At 39.8% G+C, this 26693-nt stretch overlaps 1 protein-coding gene across 1 annotated transcript in view; it reads left to right on the forward strand.

Annotated features, from left to right (window-relative positions):
* The first annotated feature begins 11197 nt into the window (after positions 1-11197).
* The window catches only part of LOC117517961 (ryanodine receptor 1-like), a 200213-nt gene continuing 184717 nt past the window's right edge, over positions 11198-26693 (forward strand). Inside the window, exons 1-4 of the mRNA XM_034179082.1 lie at positions 11198-11245; positions 23936-24055; positions 24159-24257; positions 25552-25572. Of these exons, the coding sequence (XP_034034973.1) occupies positions 11198-11245; positions 23936-24055; positions 24159-24257; positions 25552-25572 (288 nt within the window). The remainder of the gene's footprint in view (positions 11246-23935; positions 24056-24158; positions 24258-25551; positions 25573-26693) is intronic.

Here is a 26693-nt window from a genome sequence, read left to right on the forward strand (position 1 = left end):
CTGCAAATGCACAGAGGGTGATCTACAAATATTCCTTGATTTGCACAACTTCCGCTCTTGTCAAAAGCTCAAGTACATGCACACACAAGACCTCTTGCAGATGCCTTTAAAACGTAAATATTGTTTTTGATTGATTGATTGATAGAGGGGCTTTATTGAACATGTACAAATTGTACATAAGGCAATAGGATCATAATATTTAATTAAACAACTGAAAAATATAAAGAACACAATGCTCATACGGCCGAGGGTATTTTAACATTGAGTTATATTTCTCTTTGCAAGCATGCTTTAAAAAAATCATTAAATGGGGCAGCCACAGTGTCTATATCAAGTGCGGTTGCTACAGTTGTTTACTCCTTAAAATGGCATTGTGCATTACTAGGAAAGTACACCTGACAATGACATAACTGTGAAGTTATGCATTTCTGCAGTCTTGTGTGGGCAGTATGCCAGATGGTAAACTGGATGTTCCTTTTGTTTCAGTGAGAGGAGAAGGTAAATATCACCACCATTGGCTGTGAGAGTAGCACTCCACACACCGCTACAAATTTCCACCTTTCCTGCTTGCTGCTGATGCAAGAACACACAGAATGTTGATTTATCTTCAAAGATGGACAGGAACAGTTTAATTCTTGGAGTGCTCTAATAACTGGTTATGCATTACAACCCCTGGCAAAAATTATGGAATCACCGGCCTCGGAGGATGTTCATTCAGTTGTTTAATTTTGTAGAAAAAAAGCAGATCACAGACATGACACAAAACTAAAGTCATTTCAAATGGCAACTTTCTGGCTTTAAGAAACACTATAAGAAATCAAGAAAAAAAGATTGTGGCAGTCAGTAACGGTTACTTTTTTAGACCAAGCAGAGGAAAAAAATATGGAGTCACTCAATTCTGAGGAAAAAATTATGGAATCACCCTGTAAATTTTCATCCCCAAAACTAACACCTGCATCATATCAGATCTGCTCGTTAGTCTGCATCTAAAAAGGAGTGAACACACCTTGGAGAGCTGTTGCACCAAGTGGACTGACATGAATCATGGCTCCAACACGAGAGATGTCAATTGAAACAAAGGAGAGGATTATCAAACTCTTAAAAGAGAGTAAATCATCACGCAATGTTGCAAAAGATGTTGGTTGTTCACAGTCAGCTGTGTCTAAACTCTGGACCAAATACAAACAACATGGGAAGGTTGTTAAAGGCAAACATACTGGTAGACCAAGGAAGACATCAAAGCGTCAAGACAGAAAACTTAAAGCAATATGTCTCAAAAATCGAAAAATGTACAACAAAACAAATGAGGAACGAATGGGAGGAAACTGGAGTCAATGTCTGAGACCGAACTGTAAGAAACCGCCTAAAGGAAATGGGATTTACATACAGAAAAGCTAAACGAAAGGCATCATTAACACCTAAACAGAAAAAAAACAAGGTTACAATGGGCTAAGGAAAAGCAATTGTGGACTGTGGATGACTGGATGAAAGTCATATTCAGTGATGAATCTCGAATCTGCATTGGGCAAGGTGATGATGCTGGAACTTTTGTTTGGTGCCTTTCCAATGAGATTTATAAAGATGACTGCCTGAAGAGAACATGTAAATTTCCACAGTCATTGATGATATGGGGCTGCATGTCAGGTAAAGGCACTGGGGAGATGGCTGTCATTACATCATCAATAAATGCACAAGTTTATGTTGATATTTTGGATAATTGAAAGGATGTTTGGGGATGATGAAATCATTTTTCAAGATGATAATGCATCTTGCCATAGAGCAAAAACTGCAAAAACATTCCTTGCAAAAAGACACATAGGGTCAATGTCATGGCATAGGGTCAATGTCAATGAGCAGATCTGATTTGATGCAGGTGTTAATTTGGGGGATGAAAATTTACAGGGTGATTCCATAATTTTTTCCTCAGAATTGAGTGATTCCATATTTTTTTCCTCTGCTTGGTCTAAAAAAGTAACCGTTACTGACTGCCACAATCTTTTTTTCTTGATTTCTTATAGTGTTTCTTAAAGCCAGAAAGTTGCCATTTGAAATGACTTTAGTTTTGTGTCATGTCTGTGATCTGCTTTTTTTCTACAAAATTAAACAACTGAATGAACATCCTCTGAGGCCGGTGATTCCATAATTTTTGCCAGGGGTTGTAGATCAACAGGTAGAGATAGTTCCTGTTCATAGAGGTAGATAAATTATACCCCCGGCTGTATCATAGTTCCTTGCATGTTTTCAGGTCAAGTTTGGGAGCTTGTTCTGGTTGCTGCATCCACCATACCCCGGTACTGTCTTGGGTCTTGGATGGCAACCACCCAGGTAGACAAACAACCATTCCATCTCCACCTCTGAAAAGTAACCATAGTTATTTTTGCATATAGATACATCTATTTGTTGCAGTCTGCATTGGACTACATTGGCCTTCTCCACCAAATATGTCTTCAAAACTGAGGCATCTGCATTTCACTGAAGCTTGGAATATAAACAAAATGATCAACATCTGTACTGAAGAGCACATCAGGTGGGTTTACACTTATAAATATGACAAATATGATGTTAAAAAAATACAGCAAAAGTCTAATTATTTTCTTTTGAAGATATTTATTATTTTCCTGCAAGCACATCTTTGTATGGTGTACTACAATTGTGTGAAGTGTCATTGGAATCCATCAACTGATTTTGGTAAAGTTACAAGACTGATGGGCTGATGGATGGACAGGCAGGGTGATTCCTATATATTTGACCTTCAGATTCTTGTTTGGGTGAATATAAGGACTTGTGTGATTACAAAGAGAAATTACACAGTGACATCACAACTGGAGTCTTTACATGATAATCACAGCCAGAGTTTTTTGTTATATTGCAAAATGCTAAAATGCTGTTACATCTTCAATTATTGTAAAATTACACATGCAAATAACAACTAGTATGACTGTTTTTCTACTGCCAACATGTTAATGCACATAATAATGACCACTGCCATTATTACCTCCACCAGCCAGTGGAGCAGGATAGTATGAATTCTGTCTTTTTTTCTGAAAATCACATTGACCACTGCTGTTTTAATATAACAGATCAGGAGTTTCAATTCCAATTCCATATTTTGAAATCTTTCATTTTTTAGAATGTAATATCTCCCTTTATGCCATCCATTAACAAGGTTACAGCATATTTGAATTAGTTCTTAGTATAGTTTGAAGTTTGGAGTTTATTGATCACTCTAACGACCCCCACATGGGGTATGAGAGTACAGAATACAATAAATATATAAAACAATAACTGTACAATGAACATACATAGCTCACAAACAGTACACACACAACAACATGCAGAGTTCCAACTCTACACCCTTAAATAAAATAAAACAAAGCAAAACGACTGTTAACTACTAGTAAGCCCTACTATGATGCATTCAAGAATACTAAAAATAAATATTATAGGTTTGACCTAACCGGACAAATAACTGGTCTGCCACAATTTGTAGTAGGAAAAGTACTTGTCTGAGGTAGCTCTGGTTGCACGACATTATATAAGTTATGGAAATTAAATGATACATCACAGTGTTTTGCAGCTTTGCTAGGTTTTTTAATTTAGAGATTCTCTTACAATTGAATAATGAGTTCATGGTGTAGATATTTACGTTTCCCATACGTTTTTTCCCCAGATACTTTTCCCTCTATACATTAAAATACTCACACCTAAATAAATAGTGAAATTCATCACCAACCTCATCCAAGTAACACATTGGACACATCATCTGTCCCCTGTTCCACCCATAAAAATGACCCCTTTTTACAGGTAGATAGTGATTCCTACAACAAAGTCTACATAAATTTATCCTATCTACATTATCCAATTTACTTAAGTAATCTTCCATATTAAGCTCATGTTTAAAAATTCTATAGTTAGTGTACAAACAAAACAAAAATCTTAGCTTGCCAACTCTTGTTTAGACATGTCATTCAATCTAAAGGTCCGGTCCCACTCTCGTTTAGGAAGATTTGCATATGAATTGCGCACAGAATTGGTTCATATTTACTAAACATTCGCAATATCTGTGAAACATGCTTGTATGAGTCGGCCGACATCCGCACATGTCCGCAAGTATCCGCAAAGGCACGTTTTTCTGTTGCCAGGATTTTTGAGCTGCACAAAATTTTGGTTGCGGATGACATCCACCTTACATACGCAATACATAATCTATGCGCTGTATATCTGCTGTTATCCGCTGATATCCACAACGAACAAGGAATTGCGCCTTGGCAGCAGACTGGGACAGTGTGTAAAATGGATATATAACGTGCCTATCACGTCCACATCACAAACTAAAATACGTTGTAGCGAATGCAGACAGATTGGCCACGAATAAAGCGTTTGCATTACGTCTGATTTGCGGACAGTTTGCGAATGCATGACAAACAGAAATCGACATACCTGCCAGTCATTGCCAGTCCAGCTGTGGAAATGTACAGATGTAGTTATGGATCCCCAAAGATGTAGTGTGATAGTTGCTGCCATCCAACAACATACCAATCAATGTGTCCAAGTCCAGCAATTGTTCCAGAGGCTGTAGTGTTGGTGTGAATAGTGATGCTGACAGGCCAGAGTGCGCTGTTGTTATGACCGCAATGCAGATGCCGCGCACGCACATTACAACCACTGTTGCCGCCACATGTGTACGATGCAGTCTCAATACGTGGTTATACATCTATGATTGTTCGTCATATATTCGCTATACATTATTAATATATCCATAATTCATACTTAGATATTTGTCATTTTTTGGCCAGTTTTGTTGCGGACGACAACGAACGCCCGTAATTTGTATACTCAATTCATGCGCAATTAATCCTCTTTCCAGTGGGACTGGGTCTTAAGTTTAAGAGCTTCTTTAAAGTGCTTACTATTAAAATTATTCAATTCATTAGTCCATATGTTGCTAAATCCTGCATTATTAAGTGTGGTTTCTATCATCGCAACCCATTTCAATGTAAATGGGGTCTCGGGGTCTGTATGCATACATTTCAGTAACTTATACAAAATCACAGACAATTTGGACTGTTTGCCTGTCATCATCTTACTCCAGAAAGCAACTATTCTTTGCCTAACCACACCTGTTAATTCATTTGAACCTGTTTCACCGTAAACCATGCAATTTGGAGTGCAACTCACAAGGTTTAGAATTCCTTTAAGGAATTTTCTGTAGAAAACCTCGATTTCTGTGATATCTTCACACCCCCAAATTTCACATCCATATAATAAAATAGGCAACACCAATTTCTCAGACAGATCACACTGAACATCCACTGGGACCTTCAGTCTATGAACTTTTGATGTCATACTAAATAGAGCTCTTCTGGCTTGAGTAACTTGCTTTGCAATGCACTTCCGATGAGTTCCATTGTAATTAAACAATACACCTCGATAAACATAAGAATCAACTATCTCAAGTGGGTCTCCACCAAAGTTAAATATAGGCTTATTCCTAATCTTACCTCTAGAGAAAATTGCAGTTTTAGTTTTGCTAGTATTTACAGTCAATTTCCAATTGTGACAATATGAGAATGCAGCATTTAAGGCATTTTGTAGGTCTGCCATTATAACGGTATCATCAGCATACAACATAACATACAAGCGCAAATACACATCCACATCATCATCACTTAAAATATTTCTTATGTCATGAGAAATAGCATCTAGGCCTTTGTAGTGTCTACTTACAAAAAAACTCAAAATAGTTGTATATAACAGTTATAACTTTACCATTAATACCACTCCCTATTTTTCTCCATAGTGCAGACCTATCGACAAGATCAAAGGCCTTTTTGTAATCTACAAATACACAATACAACCTTTTTTTCCAACTTAGGTAGATGTTAATAATGGAGTTTAATACAAAAATATGATCCATAGTTGAGTACCCATCCCTAAATCCTGCCTGTTCGTCACCGAGTATGCCTGCACTTTCAAGATAATCTGTAATTCTATGGTTAAACGCATCTGTGACTAGTTTGCCAAGGCAACTTAAAAGGGTAATACCCCTATAATTATCTGGGTCTGTTTTGCTGCCCTTGTTCTTATACAAGGGTACAATAAGTCCCATGCAAAAATCAGAAGGAGTAATACCACTATTCAAGACAAAATTAAACAATTCAGTTATAAAATCCAACATATCACCAGCACACATTTTAAAAAATTCATTTCTTAGTAAATCTATTCCACATGCTTTGTTATTTTTAAAGTTTTTTATTAAGTATCTTACTTCTTCTGTGGTGAAGTCAAGGTTTAGCTGCTTGTTAAGGGAATAATCAACAGATCTTGGATCAAAATCATCTTCTATGGTAGGATCAGAATTCTGCTTCTTACTAAGATCACGAAAATGATCTATGAACACCTGCAATGGTATTTTTCCATAAAACTGAGCTTTTGTTGATTATGTCCCAATACTCCTTTAAGTTATTAGACTTCAGCACTCTTAACCTTGGGTACATTAATCTTGGGTACAGTGCATATACACAGTTGTATAATTCTTGTGTTTGTCCAATTTTAGACTACTGTGCAGGGGTTTGGGGGTACTGTAATCTAACAAAATGTATTACACTTCAAAACAGGGCTATGTGCTGCTTTCTTGGTGTACACAAAATGGCCCCTAAGCTCACTGTATGTGGTGATATGGGATGGGAACCTTGTGAAGTGCGGATTAAGGGTGACATGGTGCGACTTTGGAATAGGTAATATGTCCGACAATTAATATGTCCGACAATTAATATGTCCGACAGCAGACTTGTCAAACAAATATTTCTGTGGGACCTATCAAAAACCTGTCGTTGAGCAAAGGAACTTATTAAAATCTTTGACGAAGTAGGTCTTCAGTATATTTATAGAAATATGTTGTTCTGTAATGTTAAACAGATTAAGGAAATGTTGTTTGAAAATTATAAACAGAAGTGGGCAGAAGAAATTCTGCACAAACCCAAATTAAGTGTGTACAGTTTGATAAAGTCGGCCTACCAACCAGAGCCATATGTCACCCTTAACCTAACTAAAGCACAGAGATCTGTTTGTGCCCAGTTGAGATGTGGTATTCTGCCTCTGGCGGTTGAAACGGGACGTTTCCATTCGATCCCTGAAGAGAATAGGAAGTGTCACCTCTGTGACCTGGGAGAGGTGGAAAACGAAATGCATTTTTTGTTCTACTGTCCTTTCTACCATAATTTGAGGCATAAGTTTTTTCTTAGAATGACCACTGAATGTTCCGATTTATTTTATATGACAGATGAATGTAGACTTGCATATCTGTTTAACAAAAAGGTGGTTGTGAAAAGTGTAGGAACACGGACCCACAACAGGGGGCGCAAATGAACGGACAATGGAATAAGCCAAATATAACAATTTAATGTTGTGAATGTGCACAACAGAGCAACAGACAACACAACTGAGATCAACAGTCAAATAAGTTACGGTGGTGTGTAAGCAGGCTCGAGGATAGGAGACGCCCGTCCAGAAAAGAGCCGGATCCCACACGCCTTCCACTCCACCGGACCTGAAGCAATCCTGGAGCCACCAAGCACTGGGTCCCCAGGTGGCTGTCAGATCGGGTACTGCTGGCAGGAAGAACAGACAGGTGATGGAGGGTGTGTGAACACCCAGTAAACAGTTCAACACAAAGGTGGAAAGCACCTCCACCTCTCAATCACAATGCACATGGAGCTTGTACAGATCCTGAAGTAACACGTAAACAGTCTGCAAACTCAGAATAATGTCAGTCAGCACAGAAGTAAAAACGTTACCACTGTATGATACCAAAAGGCTGAGACGTTTACTTATCGGTAGACGATTTCTCGGCAGTGAGGTGAAGATGCTGCCCGGCTCTTATGGAGGTGTGGATGATGATGATGATGAGTGACAGCTGGTGTTGTTGATGAGTGACAGCTGCCACTCCCGGTGCTCCGGCGCTCTCACGTGCCTGAAGCCCGCACTTCAGGCAGGACGCCCTCTGGTGGTGGGCCAGCAGTACCTCCTCTTCAGCAGCCCACACAACAAAGGTTTTCCATATGGCTCAATTCATGTTGGATGCCTATCTGCTCCGCAGGGGTGCACTTTATGTTTGATTATGAAGCTATGACTGCACACTGAAACTGATTGATAATGAAGTATGTTTTGAATATTGTAAACTGTAAATGTCAGTTCTGATTGGTGGATGTGTTGTGGCATCCCTCTGTTTATTGTTTTTTATTTTCTATGGTGTGTCTTATAAGCCCATGAGGGCTGGGCACCTCTTTGGTGTATGACACCTTGAAAATAAAAATATCATATATCATATCTTAACCTGTTCCTAAAATCCTTATGATAGACCTTTGACTTGTATTTAATGAATTTCTTGTAAGATGCAGCTTCCTTCAAAATGCCCTTTGATTCATCATGTGAGTGAAAATTATTTCTCCTTTTAAGATTGCTTTTTATTTCAAATATTTAGCTCTTTCAGTATTGCATTCAGAATCAAAGCAAGGCTTATTAATGTTGTTTCTCCTTTTCTTAATACCTTTTGCAGATGGAATTTTGTAAACGCCTGTCTCCTTTGCTACTCCTAATAAAGTGCTACTAACATTACTACATAAAGAATCTAAACCTGCCTGACTAGGCTGTGACTTGAGGCATGCAAGCTCCTCTTTCAGACTAGAAATATCTATCTGATTCATCTTATTTTTTGTAATCTATAGATTTAGTTGCATCCCAGTTGAACCATAAGCCCTTATATTCAGAGCCATCTTCACTTAGCCCATCTGCATTGTGCAAATGTACGTATAGTAATATTTCAGGTACTGTTTCAGCTTTGCAAGCTTGCCCCACCTCTTTATGATGCTGCATTGTACAGGAATGAAGAGTCAATCCCTCAGCCTCATATCACAGCCAGAAAAAGGCACAGGACCCACATTGCTCTCCAGGACCACTGACATTGTCCTGTCATATGTGGGCATACAGGCACTAAGAGTGGTAGGCAAGAGAAAGCAGCACATTCACATTACTCTCAGGGTTCAGATTTTCATGCCTTGGGAGAATGGCAGAAGGTGCAGATGGAGAGGAAGAGATTCAGTTCTTGCGTACAGTAAGTGGTTCTGGATGCTTTTTACCAAATAGTTCTTCTCAAGCAACTGTTGTTAGGCTAAACCTTGACCATTCTAATAATAACACGAATAACCATTTTGTTGGTCGATAGCTATTAGGTTCTTTATTTTGATAAAGATATATCTTTACAAGATTGGCTGGCTGTCTTTTCACAGACTGAGCACAGACTGACAAAGACAGGTGCTGGGTTTCCTTGCATTGTCATCTATTTATATCCAGATGGTCATTTGATATGTTACTATTTTGTGACAGAAGAAATATTTTGGAGCCATCTGACAGACAACACATTGATTTAAGTAATTTTTATGATCATTATTGCAACATTTAGGCACAGCTTCACTTCTTCTTTTACTGTAATAGCTCTTAATGTAATAAATATTTCTTGGAATCAGTAATTCTATGTTGCATTTTGCGTTGCGACTAGCTACAGTGGCTTCATAGACAAAACATCCAGTTGCACCCGAGTTGAATCTTTAAAGTGATATTTTACCCAGAGCTGGAGATGAAATGTGCTAACTATGAACCAAATGTTTGTGATAACGTTTACAATTGTAATATAGTATTTATTGGTGATAGAAACACTGTCAACATCAAAGTCAGTATTAATATCTGGTTATGTTCAAATTTTGGACTGATGCATAAAATTGTTGCTGTATAAACCTTCTACAAGGACAATATAACTGAAATTAGACAAGTCTGCATAACTCAGCCACATGGGGTGTACAAACCAGTGCATTTTGAGTGCCAGTCCCAATAATTGATTAGGGTTGGACCAGGAAGGGAATCTAACATAATTTTCACCAAACTAACATTCAGATCATAAATCAAGTAAAGAGTAAGTCCCTTCTGCAGCTATCTTATTTTTTTTTCTCTGTGTGTCGCCTCAGCAGATCCGAGGTGGATTTGCATGTTGATTTGACACACGTTTTACGCTGGATGCCCTTCCTGATGCACCTCCACATTACATGGAGAAATGTGGCAGGGGTTGGGTTTGAACTGGGAACCTTCCGTGCTGAAACCAAGCCCACTAACCACCACCCCTAGCCAGACCACTGAGTGCTGGCAGTGTGGCTGATAAAAGGAGAGTTGATTGATATGATGGAGAGAAGAAAAGTAGAAATGTGTGTACAAGAGGCCAGGAGTATTGGAGGTGGAGAGGAAACAAGGAAAGGAATGTCGAGGGGCAGATGGTGTTGGATTTTACAAAAAGGACACAAATGGGTGTGGTTAATACATTTTATTAAAAGAAGGAAAAGCACAGGGTGATGTATAAATGTGGAGGAAGGTGCACGCAGGTGGACTGTTTCCAATGCAGGAATGCAATCTGAGATAGTGGAGACTGTAAGGTGGTGGCAGGTGAGAGTGCAGCTAGACAATATCAAATGTTCATTTGTAGGCTGAATTTGGAGGTGAAGAACAGGAAGAGATTGGGAGCTGAAACAAGTATCAAATGGTGGAAGCTGAAGGAGTTACGTGAAATTCAGGGAAGAGGTGAGACAGGCTATGGAGGGAGGTGAAGTGATGCTGGGTGACTGGACAACTACTGCATATGTGGTGAGGGAGACAGCCAGGAAAGTAGTGGGTGTGACATCTGGACAGATGAAGAAAGATAAGGAGAATTGGTGGTGGAATGAGGAGGTAAAGGAAACTATGGAAACTAAAGGAAGAGCATGTTGGCAAAAAACAAAATTGGGATAGCTGGAGCGATAAAGACATTAAGCAGGACAAGGGGAAGCAGCAGAAGGTGAAGCAAATCGTATGTAGGCCATGAGGCCTGTTCGTGCCAGGGCTTATCTTTGGATTCCATAGCATCAAACACATAAGACAAGGCGCTACTGGACAAGACGCCACCCCAATGCAGGTTACTTCCCTGTCCAATGTAGATTGTCTTGTCCAAGTAGACAGACAGGTAGCATAACTGGGATTCAAACCCAGATCTACATATGGGCAGGCCAACTCCATATCCATTCAGTTCCCTACTGTTCAAAAAAAGAAGCAAAGGAAAATGAAGCAAAGACAAAGGAAAATGCATATAGCGGCTGGAAAAGAAGTGCAGCAGGCTAGGATGATAAAGGATGCAGATGGAAATGTGCTGATGAGCGAGGAGAATGTGGTGAGAAGGTGGAGGGAGTAATTTGAGGAGCTGATGAATGACAAAATTGAGAGGGAAGTGCAATGGCTCAATTAGGAGGAAGTGAAGATAGCTATGAAGAGTGGAAAGGCAGCTGGTATAAATGACATACCAGTGGAGGCATGGAGATGTTTAGGAAAGATTGCAGTGAAATGACCAGATTATTAAATAAAATCTTGAAACGTGAGACTGGCTTAGATCTTAAGTGCCAGTTGCTCAGCCATTCATTCCCAATGGACCTCAGGACCTATATAGGACTTACTTTTTGTTTAGAAACAGTGTCACTTGTGGTGTCATTTGTATAATGTGATTTTTGTCTGTGTTTTCTAATAACATTCATGCATTTGATAATAAGATTATTCCTTGCAATAGCCCGATACATATGCAGCTGGGCCGGTGGCATATTACATAAACTAGACAATGTTGCTTTTTGCATTGACTAGATGTTGGTGAACTTTGTTGCACTATCAGGGGTCACCAACCCTGTTCCTGCAGAGCACCTGCCCTGCATGTTTTCTATCTTTCCCTGTTCCACTCCCAGGCAATTAAGTCAATCAGGTGTTGTCAGCCAATCAAGAGCTGGAAAACACCAATTTTAAAAAATAAGGTGTGAATTTAGCATGTAGACATGGAAAACATGCAGGGCAGATGCTCTCCAGGAACAGGGTTGGTGACCCCTGACCTAGTGCAACAAAGTTCACCAACATCTAATCAGTTTGTCCTCGTTATTTAACCATTTAATTTGTCAAGTTACAATATGATAGCACTTATTTATCTATCCATTCACTCACTGCACTTTACAGAGTACATATAGTATATACAGTATAACTGATTATTTTTTTTATAGGTGTGAAGGACTATTTGCATATATTATGTTGTCATTTTAAATTGTATTGCCACTGCCTGTTAATGAGTCCAGGTGTCTGTCTCCCACTGGAGTTTTCACTCTCTGACAGTTTTATAATACACTAATCTTTCCAGTGATCATTCCTAACTTCATACAATTAGTGTTGACATGCAACATGCATCTATAGCAGGGGTGGCCAAGTTCGGTCCTCGAGAGCCACATTCCTGACACTCTTAGTTGTCTCCCTGCTCCAACACACCTGAATCCAATGAAAGGCTCATTAAAAGTCTGCTAACGAGTCTTTCATTGGATTCAGGTGTGTTGGAGCAGCGAGACAACTAAGAATGTCAGGAATGTGGCTCTTGAGGACCAAACTTGGCCATCCCTGATCTATAGCATGGTTACAAAATAAAACGAGCAATCCAAGATTTTGATTTCACCAAAATGCAGTGGAGTCTTTGATGCCCTAATATTTATCTGTGGTGCCAATGTGGTGATAATCCACAAGGTAATTTTGAAGTAATCATTCAAAGCCTATATAAAGGGAAATCTTGATCCAGAATCTGGATCTAGAACCGGATCACCTCCAACATTCCATGGCCCAATATGTGTCTGCGGTACAAATTTCATGAGAACCCATGAAGTAATTTTGATGTAATCCTTCAAAGCGTACATAAAGTGAAATCTTGATCCAGAATCCGGATCCAAATCCAGATCACCTTTGAAATTTAATGGGTTCTTCCATGGCCTAATATGTATCTGTGTTGAAAATTTCATCAGAATCTGTGTAGTAGTTTTGATGTAATCTTACTAACAGACAGACAAATAAATAAATGCCGATGATTTTGTTACGTCCTTGGTGGATGTAATAATAATATTGCTTTTTATTGTCAATGTACATATACATACAGACAACAAAATTTCTCCTCTGCATTTAACCCTTCTTAATTACAATTAGACACAATCCAACCACTAGGAGCATGTTTGGTTGTCTTTCCATTAGTTCAAAAGAGTTTGAAATATTACATTTCACTCTATTTTAGGTGCGGTGCTCACCATAGGGTGATCAGATGTCCTTTAAAGTTGTCTGTCATTGCATGCTGAAGGGCATTATGGCCTTGCAAGCAATCTACTGTATGTAGTAGCTCTCTGGATTGTCAGTGTGGATATTTGGCTATCAAATGACAAAACAGTACACGTTGAACAGTGTAATGCCAGTTTTACTCCATTTCAGCAAAATCCTTCAACTCAAGCACTGTTCATGGAGCCCACAATTTTTGATAACATATCATTCAGTGGAACATAAGCAGCAGTGTTGAATGTCCATATTAAGTGATAATGACTGTTGCATTGCACTTTTTCTAAGCTTTTGAAAAGCATAGGCATGTACTCTGTATAATCCACCCAGTCAGCAGATATAGATATTTGGATAAATGAGTCTATTGCCTACAGATGGTTAATAATAACTAAAAACAATGCTATTAACTTGTAATGCACTGAATTATTATTTGAGAAACTCCTTTAAATTTACTGAATTTTGATGCGCCAGATAAGTCAAAAAAAGCAAGTTTGTTTTGCTGATGTACAGTAATATCCCACAGACATGTCTGCTACTTGTTTGATGATTTGTCTTTTGTGATTAATAGTGATTAATCTTTTAAGAGTACTCCACTGGAGTGATGATGGATTAGGAGCAGGTGTGGGGGTCTGTGAGAGAGACAGTGTTTTTGATTGTGTTATTGTGTAGCAGATAACTGATACAGTCCTTTAAATGGTGATGCAAGCACCAAATCTGGCACAAATACTCCTTAGACATTATTTTTTGAAAAACCCAGCTGGCCACTTGAATTTTCACAAGGCAACCAGGTAGGGGTCAGTTGAAGAATTACACAGGGCAACCAGGTAGGGGTCAGTTGAAGAATTACACAGGGGTCAAAATTTAAAAATGTTCCAATCATATTGAAAACTACACTACATTATTTATCTGAACATAAAGATTTCAAAAGGGTATAGTTTGGACTATCTGTGACTGAATGTTATGGCGTTATGTAGTAAAAACATTAACAATGGTGACAAACGTCAGTTTCAGTTTGTACAGGGGACAAAAGTTAAAGTTGCTCCAATTTTTTGGTTGAGCTAATATGATTAATAAATGGAATAGTTTTGACTGTGTTGAATGCTTGGTTTGCAAAGTAAAGGTCAAACAATGTCAACATCCATTGGATTCGATGACATGTATGTTACCCCGTAACATGATAACTATGCATGACACATGGTGCAAACAGGATCATGCCTTTGCATAACCCTGTGGCAAGGACTTTATATGAATTGATGTGAGAAAGAAAAAGAGAGCAAGGGAGATGGTTGAGCATCATATGGAGTGAATGGGATCCTTGAAGAAGAGAGGGAGGGAGAGATATTACACAAAAATGTACTAAATCAGAGAAATAAAGCCTTACTTTCTAACTGCTCCATAGCAGTTACATAACAGTCACAGGTCCACACAACCCTGTGGAAAAGCTTTTGTGTGAATGTAGCTGAAGCAGACACTTGTTCTTCCTCGTCTCATTCAACACATGTGGATTTGAAGTTACAGTTTGTCAGTTTCTTTCATTTCCAGTTGAGAGAGAACTTTGGGCAAAGTAAACATGCACCATTGTCAACTTTTATTCTTATAGCTACAGTAGTGTTCAGAATAATAGTAGTGATATGTGACTAAAAAGATTAATCCAGGTTTTGAGTATATTTCTTATTGTTACATGGGAAACAAGGTACCAGTAGATTCTCACAAATCCAACAAGACCAAGCATTCATGATATGCACACTCTTAAGGCTATGCAATTGGGCTGTTAGTAAAAAAAGTAGAAAAGGGGGTGTTCACAATAATAGTAGTGTGGCATTCAGTCAGTGAGTTCGTCAATTTTGAGGAACAAACAGGTGTGAATCATGTGTCCCCTATTTAAGGATGAAGCCAGCACCTGTTGAACATGCTTTTCTCTTTGAAAGCCTGAGGAAAATGGGACGTTCAAGACATTGTTCAGAAGAACAGCGTAGTTTGATTAAAAAGTTGATTGGAGAGGGGAAAACTTATACGCAGGTGCAAAAAATTATAGGCTCTTCATCTACAATGATCTCCAATGCTTTAAAATGGACAAAAAAAAAAAAAAAAAAACAGACGCGTAGGAGAAAACGGAAAACAACCATCAAAATGGATAGAAGAATAACCAGAATGGCAAAGGCTCACCCATTGATCAGCTCCAGGATGATCAAAGACAGTCTGGAGTTACCTGTAAGTGCTGTGACAGTTAGAAGACGCCTGTGTGAAGCTAATTTATTTGCAAGAATCCCCCGCAAAGTCCCTCTGTTAAATAAAAGACATGTGCAGAAGAGGTTACAATTTGCCAAAGAACACATCAACTGGCCTAAAGAGAAATGGAGGAATATTTTGTGGACTGATGAGAGTAAAATTGTTCCTTTTGGGTCCAAGGGCCGCAGACAGTTTGTGAGATGACCCCCAAACTCTGAATTCAAGCCACAGTTCACAGTGAAGACAGTGAAGCATGGTGGTGCAAGCATCATGATATGGACATGTTTCTCCTACTATGGTGTTGGGCCTATATATCGCATACCAGGTATCATGGATCAGTTTGGATATGTCAGAATACTTGAAGAGGTCATGTTGCCTTATGCTGAAGAGGACATGCCCTTGAAATGGGTGTTTCAACAAGACAATGACCCCAAGCACACTAGTAAACCAGCAAAATCTTGGTTCCAAACCAACAAAATGAATGCCTCCCAGATGTGAAGAAATCATGAAAAACTGTGGTTATACAACTAAATAGTAGTTTAGTGATTCACAGGATTGCTAAAAAAGCAGTTTGAACATAATAGTTTTGAGTTTGTAGCGTCAACAGCAGATGCTACTATTATTGTGAACACCCCCTTTTCTACTTTTTTTTATTAATAGCCCAATTTCATAGCCTTAAGAGTGTGCATATCATGAATGCTTGGTCTTGTTGGATTTGTGAGAATCTACTGAATCTACTGGTACCTATATACTCAAAACCTGGATTAATCTTTTTAGTCACATAGCACTGCTATTATTCTGAACACTACTGTATATACAGTGTTTAAAAGTTGATTTTTGGTTTGCTGAAGAGCAGTGTGGTATGTTATGAATGTGTGAAAACATAGCTGTTGGTCTGCTGGTCTTTGCCTCAAACTCAGCTGAGGTCTATATTTACTTTGTGGAGATTAGCGGGCTCAGAGCTTGGCCTTATTTCACCACCTGCTTACTTCCGTCTTTGTGAGAACTTCTCCTGGAAAACATACAAATACTGAAACTACAGCGAGGCCTAACAAAATGTTACCACTTTTTGATTGTACACAAGTTTTTGAAATGAGAACTTCTTTGAAAATTTTATTTACAGACTTGTAACAGAAGCATGAAATTAACATTTGATGCCAAAGGTTTCCCACTTTGTCTCTTGTTTTCCGCACAGTTCAATAATTGATGACATGTTCAATCCACGCTCCTCTTCTTTGGATTACATATATATATATATATATATATATACATATATATGGGGGAGATTGTGTAGCATGTAGCATCAGGGGAAGAAGAGGATGCTGCCAGGATTAGATACCATTGTATGCACCAGGCACCCCCTGCAGCATGGCTGTGACCTGCCACTCCCTGTGACACGTGCGTGTCCAACACATGTGCGGTGGGTTGGGAGTGAGACTTTAAACATAAGCAAAATGCTATGTTTAATGGAACAATCATCAATTTCACAATAGAATTTCATCTTAGTTTGCACCCTAGTATACCCCATGCTGTGCCACTGTGCACAAACCTTCCTACACGGGGTTTACCATGGTTTTATGGTGACGTTATGGTGCTACACGAGAACTCACTTCACAGCTGTATTACTTGTTTGTACAATATATTCACCTTCTTTCACACTGCAGCGGTTCCAAAACGTCCCAAGGACCTAGACATTATCTATCCTTCTATGTATCTATAAATGGTAAATGGACTGCATTTATATAGCGCTCTTCCATCTATATCAGAAGCCTCACATTCACTCATTCACACAGACACACACATGGATGTCAGGGTGCTGCCAGGCAAGTCATTGACTACACACCAGGAGCTATGTTTATGTCTGTCTCTCTGTGCTCATTGCACTTACTTACTTCCAAAGCAGAACGTCCCCTATAGCGTCAGATCAGTGACAAAACACCACTCACGTAAAAAAATGCATTCACGCGTAAATATTAACTGTGCACGCGCAAATTACAACCCCAATTCCAATGAAGTTGTGTAAAATGTAAATAAAAACAATGCAATGATTTTCAAATCCTCTTCAGCCTATATTCAATTGAATACACCACAAAGACAAGATATTTAATGTTCAAACTAATAAACTTTATTGTTTTTGTGCAAATATCTGGTCATTTTGAAATGGACGCCTGCAACACATTTCAAAAAAATTGGGACAGTGGTGTGTTTACCACTGTGTTACACCACCTTTCCTTCTAACAACACTCAGTACGTGTTTTGGAACTGCGGACACTCATGATTGGGTATAAAAGCAGCATCCCAAAAAGTCTCAGCTATTCACAGCAAAGATGGGGTGAGATTCACCATTTTGTGAACAACTGCTTGAAAAAATAGTCCAACAGTTTAAGAACAATGTTTGTCATTGTTCAATTGCAAGGAATTTAGGGATTCCATCATCTACAATCCATAATATAATCAGAACATTCAGAGAATCTGGAGAACTTTCTACATGTAAGCGGCAAGGCCGAAAACCAACATTGAATGCCCGTGACCTTCGATCCCTCAGGCAGCACTGCATTAAAAACAATGTGTAAAGGATCTTACTGTGTGGGCTCAGGAACACTTCAGAAAACCATTGTCAGTTAACACAGTTCAATACATCTACAAGTGCAAGTTAAAACTCTACCATGCAAAGCAAAAGTCATACATCAACAACATCCAGAAACGCCACCACCTTCTCTGGGTCCGAGCTCATTTGAAATGGACAGACGCAAAGTGGAAAAGTGTGCTATGGTCTAATGAGTCCACATTTCAAATTGTTTTTGGAAATCATGGACGTCGTGTCCTGTGGACAAAAGAGGAAAAAGACCATCCAGATTGTTATCAGTGCATAGTTCAAAAGCCAGCATCTGTGATGGTATGAGCATGTGTTAGTGCCCGTGGCATGGGCATCTTGCACATCTGTGATGGCACCATCAATTCTGAAAGGTACATCCAGGTTTTGGAGCAACACATGCTGCCATCCAAGCAACGTCTTTTTCAGGGATGTCTCTGCTTATTACAGCAAGACAATGCCAAGCCACATTCTACAAGTGTTAGAACAGCGTGACTTCGTAGTAAAAGAGTGCGGGTACTAGAGTGGCCTGCCTGCAGTCCAGACCTGTCGCCCATTGAAAATGTGTGGCGCATTATAAAGTGCAAAATACAACAACGGAGATCCCGGACTGTTAAATAACTGAAGCCGTACATCAAGCAAGAATGGTAAAGAATTCCACCTAGAAAACTTCAACAGTTAGTGTCCTCAGTTCCCAAACACTTACTGATTGTTGTTAGAAGGAAAGGTGATGTAACACAGTGGTAAACATACCACTGTCCCAGCTTTTTTGAAATGTGTTGCAGGCATTCATTTCAAAATGAGCAAATATTTGCACAAAAACAATAAAGCTTATCAGTTTGAACATTAAATATCTTGTCTTTGTGGTGTATTCAATTGAATATAGGTTGAAGAGGATTTGCATATCACTGTATTCTGTTTTTATTTACATTTTACACAATGTCCCAACTTCATTGGAATTGGGGTTGTACGTGTGTTACACCAAAGGGTGCCATTACTTTATGCAACCCATCATCTTGGCTTTGATATTTTTATTTACTTTCAGTATGAATTTTTATTAGGATAATTTAACTTGTAGAGACATTCACTTAGTTCCGCAGTGACATTCATATCTCTGCCTTATCAGCCTTTGAGATCAAGAGATGCCTGGGAAAAACATATGCCGTCATGAGGTTGCTAATCAGAGGTGTTTGGCAATGCAGACACCTTTGCAGAAGAACAATGGTCTCAGTCTTTAAATGTGTTGCAAAACATTTTTTGGTCTGAGGAATGTGAGCTTCAAAATGTTCATGCAAATCTTCAACAAGTATGTAGTCTGCACTAACACACAGTGCCCTGGGGAAATATTGATAAGCTTACCACCGATGCTGATGCAGAATGCTTTTGCAAAATACAGTTCAGTGATTTTGAACTTAAAATCAATCAGCTTCTCTGGGTCACCTTGCCAATTCAATTCAGTTGTATAGCATCAAATTGTTTCACAAGGATAAGGTGTAACCATACCAACCTCTCTGAGCAAACACACGCAACAGGCACAGGCAACACTGATGAGGAAAAACTCCTTCTGGTGTTTTTGAGCAAATATTTGCACAAAAACAATAAAGTTTATCAGTTTGAACATTAAATATCTTGTCTTTGTGGTGTATTAAATTGAATATAGGTTGAAGAGGATTAGCAAATCATTGTATTCTGTTTTTTATTTACATTTTTCACAACGTCCAAACTTCAGTGGAATTGGGGTTCTATCTATCTATCTATCTATCTATCTATCTATCTATCTATCTATCTATCTATCTATCTATCTATCTATCTATCTATCTATCTATCTATCTATCTATCTATCTATCTATCTATCTATCTATCTATCTATCTATCTATCTATCTATCTATCTATCTATCTATCTATCTATCTATCTGTCTGTCTGTCTGTCTGTCTGTCTGTCTGTCTGTCTGTCTGTCTGTCTGTCTGTCTGTCTGTCTGTCTGTCTGTCTGTCTGTCAGATTTTAACCACCTTTAAAGCATAACAAAATTCTTTAGCCAAAAATTAAAAAGTATAATTACTACTGGTAAAAATAAAAAACAAGACAAATGTCAAATTCTGATTTATCTTTATATGTGTGTGTGCACGCCTGTGATTATTAGTGTTGTGCCATCATTCAGAGTTAAAAATCTTCCCCTCAGTCGTTTGACTGATGTTATTGAAGCACTATAATGGGTGCTCGTGTTTCCAGGCCATCAGATCTAATAAATCGGGTGCTTTCCTGATGGGCATGTGTGAACAGCAGGTGCGGGCGCCTGAAATAGCGGGTGTGGGGTGGAAACGGCTGCCTTTCTGGAGCCAAAGATGCAGGGAGTTTGATGACGATCACAACTAAGATATGTGAGTCCAGTTTAGGAAGGAGAACTGCTTTATGTGGAACAACAGCTGTTTGTGAGGATTATTTTGTTGGGTTCCTGGCACGGTTTTCTCTTGCTGTCCAAAATGTTGTCTCTTTATTTCATGTTTAGTGGCTACAGAGTTTTGTGATGGTCAGTCACTGAGATAAAATTAGCCAGCTGTGCACTCTCTCTCTCTCTCTCTCTCTCTCTCTCTCTCTCTCTTCCTTGCATTGCTTGATTGGCCCTTTGGTATTTAGCCACCTCTAAATTAGTTTTTCTTCTAAGGTCATCTAAAATACACTATGTGCACCATTTGCATCTGACCAATCAGAATAATGACTGGAAATTCAATCAGCACAGTGTCTGCAGAATAATTGTAGCTTAACACTGAAAACACCACTGCAGCAACAGCAATTATTTATATGAGCAATGAAATTATTAATTCATTTTACATGGTGATGTTCATGATGCAAGCTTTGTTGGGTCCAAAACACAAACAATCACTCAAATTAAATTGCAATTATAGTAAATGAATCATACTATTTTTTTTTTTTTTCCCCCATTACTCCTCTTAGGTGTTTGGGCCAATTTCCACCAAACCTGTGTGCATGTAGATAGATCCCAAATGGTAAATGGCATTTATATGGCACTTTTCCATCTGCATCAGACGCACAAAGTGCTTTACAATTATGCCTCACATTCACCCATTCAGACAAACACATTGACACACTGATGTCAGGGTGCTGCCATGCTACTACACACTGGGAACAACGGGATGAAGGACCTTTCCCAAGGGCCCTTTGTGATTTTCCGGTCAGTCTGGGGTTTGAACTGAGGATCCTCTGGTCTCAAGCCCGATCAGTCTGGGGTTTGAACCAAGGATCCTCTGGTCTCAAACCCAACACTTAACCACTAGACCATCACCTCCCGTCTGATGGTCCCAAGGTGATCCCAGAATTTGGAATTGCTTTTAAGAGGTTTATTTTGCAAAGATCTCACACTCTGGATACCAAGGTCAAAATTTTGGTTTGTGTGTCTGTTTCTTTCCTTACTCCTCCCAGGTCCTTTGGTTGATTTTTCAAAAATGACAGGTGGGTGAGCGCAAACTTCAGAATAGCCCTTAAAGGGTTTGTTTTCGGAAAAGTCAGGTCATTGGAGTCAAAGGTCAAAATTATGATTTTTCACTCTGTTGTCCACTAAAGTACACACACACACACACACACACACACACACACACACACACACACACACACACACACACACACACACACACACACACACACACACACACACACACATATATACACTCAACAAAAATATAAACGCAACACTTTTGGTTTTGCTTCCATTTTGTATGATATGAACTCAAAGATCTAAAACTTTTTCCACATACACAATATCACCATTTCCCTCAAATATTGTTCACAAACCAGTCTAAATCTGTGATAGTGAGCACTTCTCCTTTGCTGAGATAATCCATCCCACCTCACAGGTGTGCCATATCAAGATGCTGATTAGACACCATGATTAGTGCACAGGTGTGCCTTAGACTGTCCACAATAAAAGGCCACTCTGAAAGGTGCAGTTTTGTTTTATTGGGGGGGGATACCAGTCAGTATCTGGTGTGATCACCATTTGCCTCATGCAGTGCAACACATCTCCTTCGCATAGAGTTGATCAGGTTGTCAATTGTGGCCTGTGGAATGTTGGTCCACTCCTCTTCAATGGCTGTGCGAAGTTGCTGGATATTGGCAGGAAGTGGTACACGCTGTCGTATACACCGGTCCAGAGCATCCCAAACATGCTCAATGGGTGACATGTCCGGTGAGTATGCCGGCCATGCAAGAACTGGGACATTTTCAGCTTCCAAGAATTGTGTACAGATCCTTGCAACATGGGGCCGTGCATTATCCTGCTGCAACATGAGGTGATGTTCTTGGATGTATGGCACAACAATGGGCTTCAGGATCTCGTCACGGTATCTCTGTGCATTCAAAATGCCATCAATAAAATGCACCTGTGTTCTTCATCCATAAGAGACGCCTGCCCATACCATAACCCCACCGCCACCATGGGCCACTCGATCCACAACATTGACATCAGAAAACTGCTCACCCACACAATGCCACACACGCTGTCTGCCATCTGCCCTGAACAGTGTGAACCAGGATTCATCCGTGAAGAGAACACCTCTCCAACGTGCCAAATGCCAGCGAATGTGAGCATTTGCCCACTGAAGTCAGTTATGACTACGAACTGGAGTCAGGTTGAGACCCCGATGAGGACGACGAGCATGCAGATGAGCTTCCCTGAGACGGTTTCTGACAGTTTGTGCAGAAATTCTTTGGTTATGCAAACCGATTGTTTCAGCAGTTGTCCGAGTGGCTGGTCTCAGACGATGTTGGAGGTAAACATGCTGGATGTGGAGGTCCTGGGCTGGTGTGGTTACACGTGGTCTGTGGTTGTGAGGCTGGTGGGATGTACTGCCAAATTCTCTGAAACGCCTTTGGAGACGGCTTATGGTAGAGAAATGAACATTCAATACACGAGCAACAGCTCTGATTGACATTCCTGCTGTCAGCATGCCAATTGCACGCTCCCTCAAATCTTGCGACATCTGTGGCATTGTGCTGTGTGATAAAACTGCACCTTTCAGAGTGGCCTTTTATTGTGGGCAGTCTAAGACACACCTGTACACTAATCATGGTGTCTAATCAGCATCTTGATATGGCACACCTGTGAGGTGGGATGGATTATCTCAGCAAAGGAGAAGTGCTCACTATCACAGATTTAGACTGGTTTGTGAACAATATTTGAGGGAAATGTTGATATTGTGTATGTGGAAAAAGTTTTAGATCTTTGAGTTCATCTCATACAAAATGGGAGCAAAACCAAAAGTGTTGCGTTTATATTTTTGTTGAGTGTATATAGGGGGGTTCAGGAATTACCCCAGGAACATCATATTTATCAAAGATCAGTCATTGGGGGTCAAGGTCATTTGGGGTGAAAGATCAACATTTAAATAACATTTTACTGTGCATCAAATGTGGCACAGATATGGAGGATGGAATTCCCCAAGCAAGGTCACATTTACCAAAGGTCAATCATTGGCGCTGAGGTCATGTGTTTGTTGACCTTCACCTTCCAGATCCTTTTACTGATTTCTACCAAACGTGGTGTGCCAATGAAGGCTGACCCCAAAATTTGGAGTCACATGTCAGATACTCATGGGCCATGAGTGTATGTCAGATACTCATGGGCCATGAGTGTATGTCAGATACTCATGGGCCATGAGTGTCTGACGTGTACCCAAGAGTCATGGCTGCTATTGCCTTGTAAAGTAATGATGAAGTTGGTCATTTTTCATTGCCAAATGATGTAAACTATTGAATTTTCACAACCAGTGTTATAACATGTATTGGTCCAGTAGACTGTAATTTAGTAAATTTTCAAGTGTTTAAAAGTTTTAGGACTAGTACATAATTTTATAATGTATTTCCTTTTGAATGCTTTTGTAACTAACAAACTGCACTTTGTTTTTGTAGGATGATCATGTGGTGTTACAGTGCACTGCCTCCATTCTTAAGGAGCAGATCAAGCTGTGTCTGTCCTGTGAAGGCTTTGGGAATCGTCTGTGTTTCCTCGAGACCACCTCCAATGCTCAGGTAGTGAAATGTGCTTCATCTCTGATTACTGTGGAATCTTATCTGACATTTATTTAGTTATTTATTTAACAATCCTGTTTGTTGGATATGCTGCATTTTTTAGAATGTCCCTCCAGACTTGGCCATTTGCTGTTTCATTTTGGAACAGTCCCTTTCTGTACGGGCACTACAGGAGATGCTTTCCAACTCTTCAGTGGATGAGGTAAAGCACAAAACACTGTGGAATGAGCTCTGTTTGTTTTAAAAGACTATTTAAAAGGGGCCATACTGTCCAATATCTAACTTTTATACACCCGTCACACAGCCGGAATCACGTTGGAGTTATGAATTGGCGCACATCCGAAAGGTGTCGGATTTCAGTTCCAAAACCTTCTGACAGCCATCTGCGGAAGTCGACACAGTTGGTCAAAATTGGCTGGTGGCCCCGAGTGTGATGCACATGTTCATAATTCTCTGGGCGCCATCGAGATGGGACACCTATCCGACAGCGATCCATATGTAATCTGATGACCATCTTACCGCAATTTACATATTCTGATGGCGGCATAAATAGGATCTGAAACGATCTGATTGTGGTTGATTGAGCTCTGAGATTGATCGATCACAGCAAAGTCTGCCGACATACTGTGCCACGTTTGTCCACCTCCTCTGGACCCTGGCCAGGGAGGGCAATGGAAATATTGCTATGTAATAACATGTATGTGGCACTGTGCGCACATCAGAGGCATGGTGCAGCGCCCAGCAACGCAGCTGAACAGGATGTCATCGCTGTGACGCACGTGTTATTACGCGTACACCCCCTAAGTCTGTAGCAGGTATGATGCAGAAATGTTTGCCCAGCACATGATGACATAAATAAACATGTAACTCACCTCCAATATCTGGCGTTCCACAGCATGGCGCAGACAGCTGGTCAAGTCCCTTCCACCTGGCTGCGCTGTGTGCTGTCAACATCGATTAGCTTGAACATTATGGCTATGTGGCACATTTCTGTGGGGATGTTCCATCGCACAGGTGCCTCAGTGCTGAGGATGGTAGCAACTAGAAAACATCAACTGGCTGCTCTTGAAAGGTGGGCGTGGACCGGGCGTCTGGTTTTCACCCAGACATGAACTGGCATGATTTTAAACATCACCAAAGTTGGGGCTGGGCAACAAGTTAAAAATGTATTGAAATTGACACTTAGAACCTCTTATCGACTTCATCATGTTAATTAATTAATAGAGATGTTCTATTTTTAGGTGTGTCCTTCAACTACTTTGGCAGTAAACTGTGCTCCTGTTATATAATTTTTGGTGAAATGTTATTGCCTTTAAGTTTGACATGAATGAATTATGAATTATTATGAATTATGAATCAATTACATTTTAAATAATAATTTGTAAGAAGCATGCGAGTGGTGAATTTCTCCTTTTAGCTTTTCACTGATCAACTGAACCTCATTTCTGTTGTTTTCTCTCCACACCACATGCCCCTCTGTGTGTCGCTGATTATAGGCCGTGGACTTGGACAAATGGGTATGTTTCTTCATCCTTCCCATGTTGTGTGAAATTATCCATTTTTCCCTTTGCTTCTGTCAGAGAGTTCCTGCTATTGTTGCACCGTACCAACTTTTCACAACCTCACTTCATGATTGAGAGCAGTATCTCAGAAGATCCTACAGTGAAAAATCTTTCAGGTCATGCTAAATACTTATTACGACGTGGGTCGACTGAAAAGTTCTGCCTTAAATGTGATTATTTCAGTAACAAGCAAGATATTGAAGTGAAATGGGTACGAGAATAATCCTTATTGACTATTGCTACACTAGACAGTTTTTTGCTTGCAATATCAAGCATGTGCAGAATACGTGTGCAGTAGTTGTTAGAAAATGGTGACGTATCATGGACAATGAAACAATATACTGTGGAGATGATTGTGCACTCATGGATATTCATCAGTGGATGAGTGTTGTCTATGGCCATGCCTATGGCTGTCACTACAGTCAGGAGGTGGGCTGTTACGGTTGAGCCGATCAAACCAACGTAGGACCCAAAAAGCAGGGAGCTGTGATGAAAAGTTTTGGCATTTTTATTGGAATGATTATACAAAAGAATTTGGAATGTTGCCGAAGACACAGGAGGCAGGAGACACGTACTGGACCTGAACAGGTGTAGTGGGAGGAGATCGGAACCAGGTGATCACCCACGGAGCTGACAGGTAACTGAAACACTGAGAAACAGAGAAACAAGAGACTGGTCACAAAAACTAGACAAGAACATGTGAGCGCTAGCTTTCTAAGAGAGGCCAGGTACCACAAACGATTACTGAGTTTCTGGTGAAGGTGGAGAGGCTGAACCAGGGCTTATAAACAGGTGAGTTGATTGAAGACAGGTGAAGAAAATCAGCTCTGTGATGCAGTACCTGGAGAAACAAAGAGAGTGGGAGCAGAGCAGAGCAAACACCAAGGCAGCACAGTAATAGGCAAGGAGTTTGACGGGGCAGAATTCACCCACCACAAAGCTCTATGACCAGACCCGTAGCAAACGCCATATAACAGCCACAGATGCACAGCTTCAAGTACATGTCTGATGGTGAAGTCCTCACATAATTTTTGGAACAAGGCAGCTCTGTCAACTCCAACCAATATGTGGACACT

The sequence above is a fragment of the Thalassophryne amazonica genome, chromosome 9 (genome assembly GCF_902500255.1).
Source record: "Thalassophryne amazonica chromosome 9, fThaAma1.1, whole genome shotgun sequence".
NCBI classification, from domain to species: domain Eukaryota; kingdom Metazoa; phylum Chordata; class Actinopteri; order Batrachoidiformes; family Batrachoididae; genus Thalassophryne; species Thalassophryne amazonica.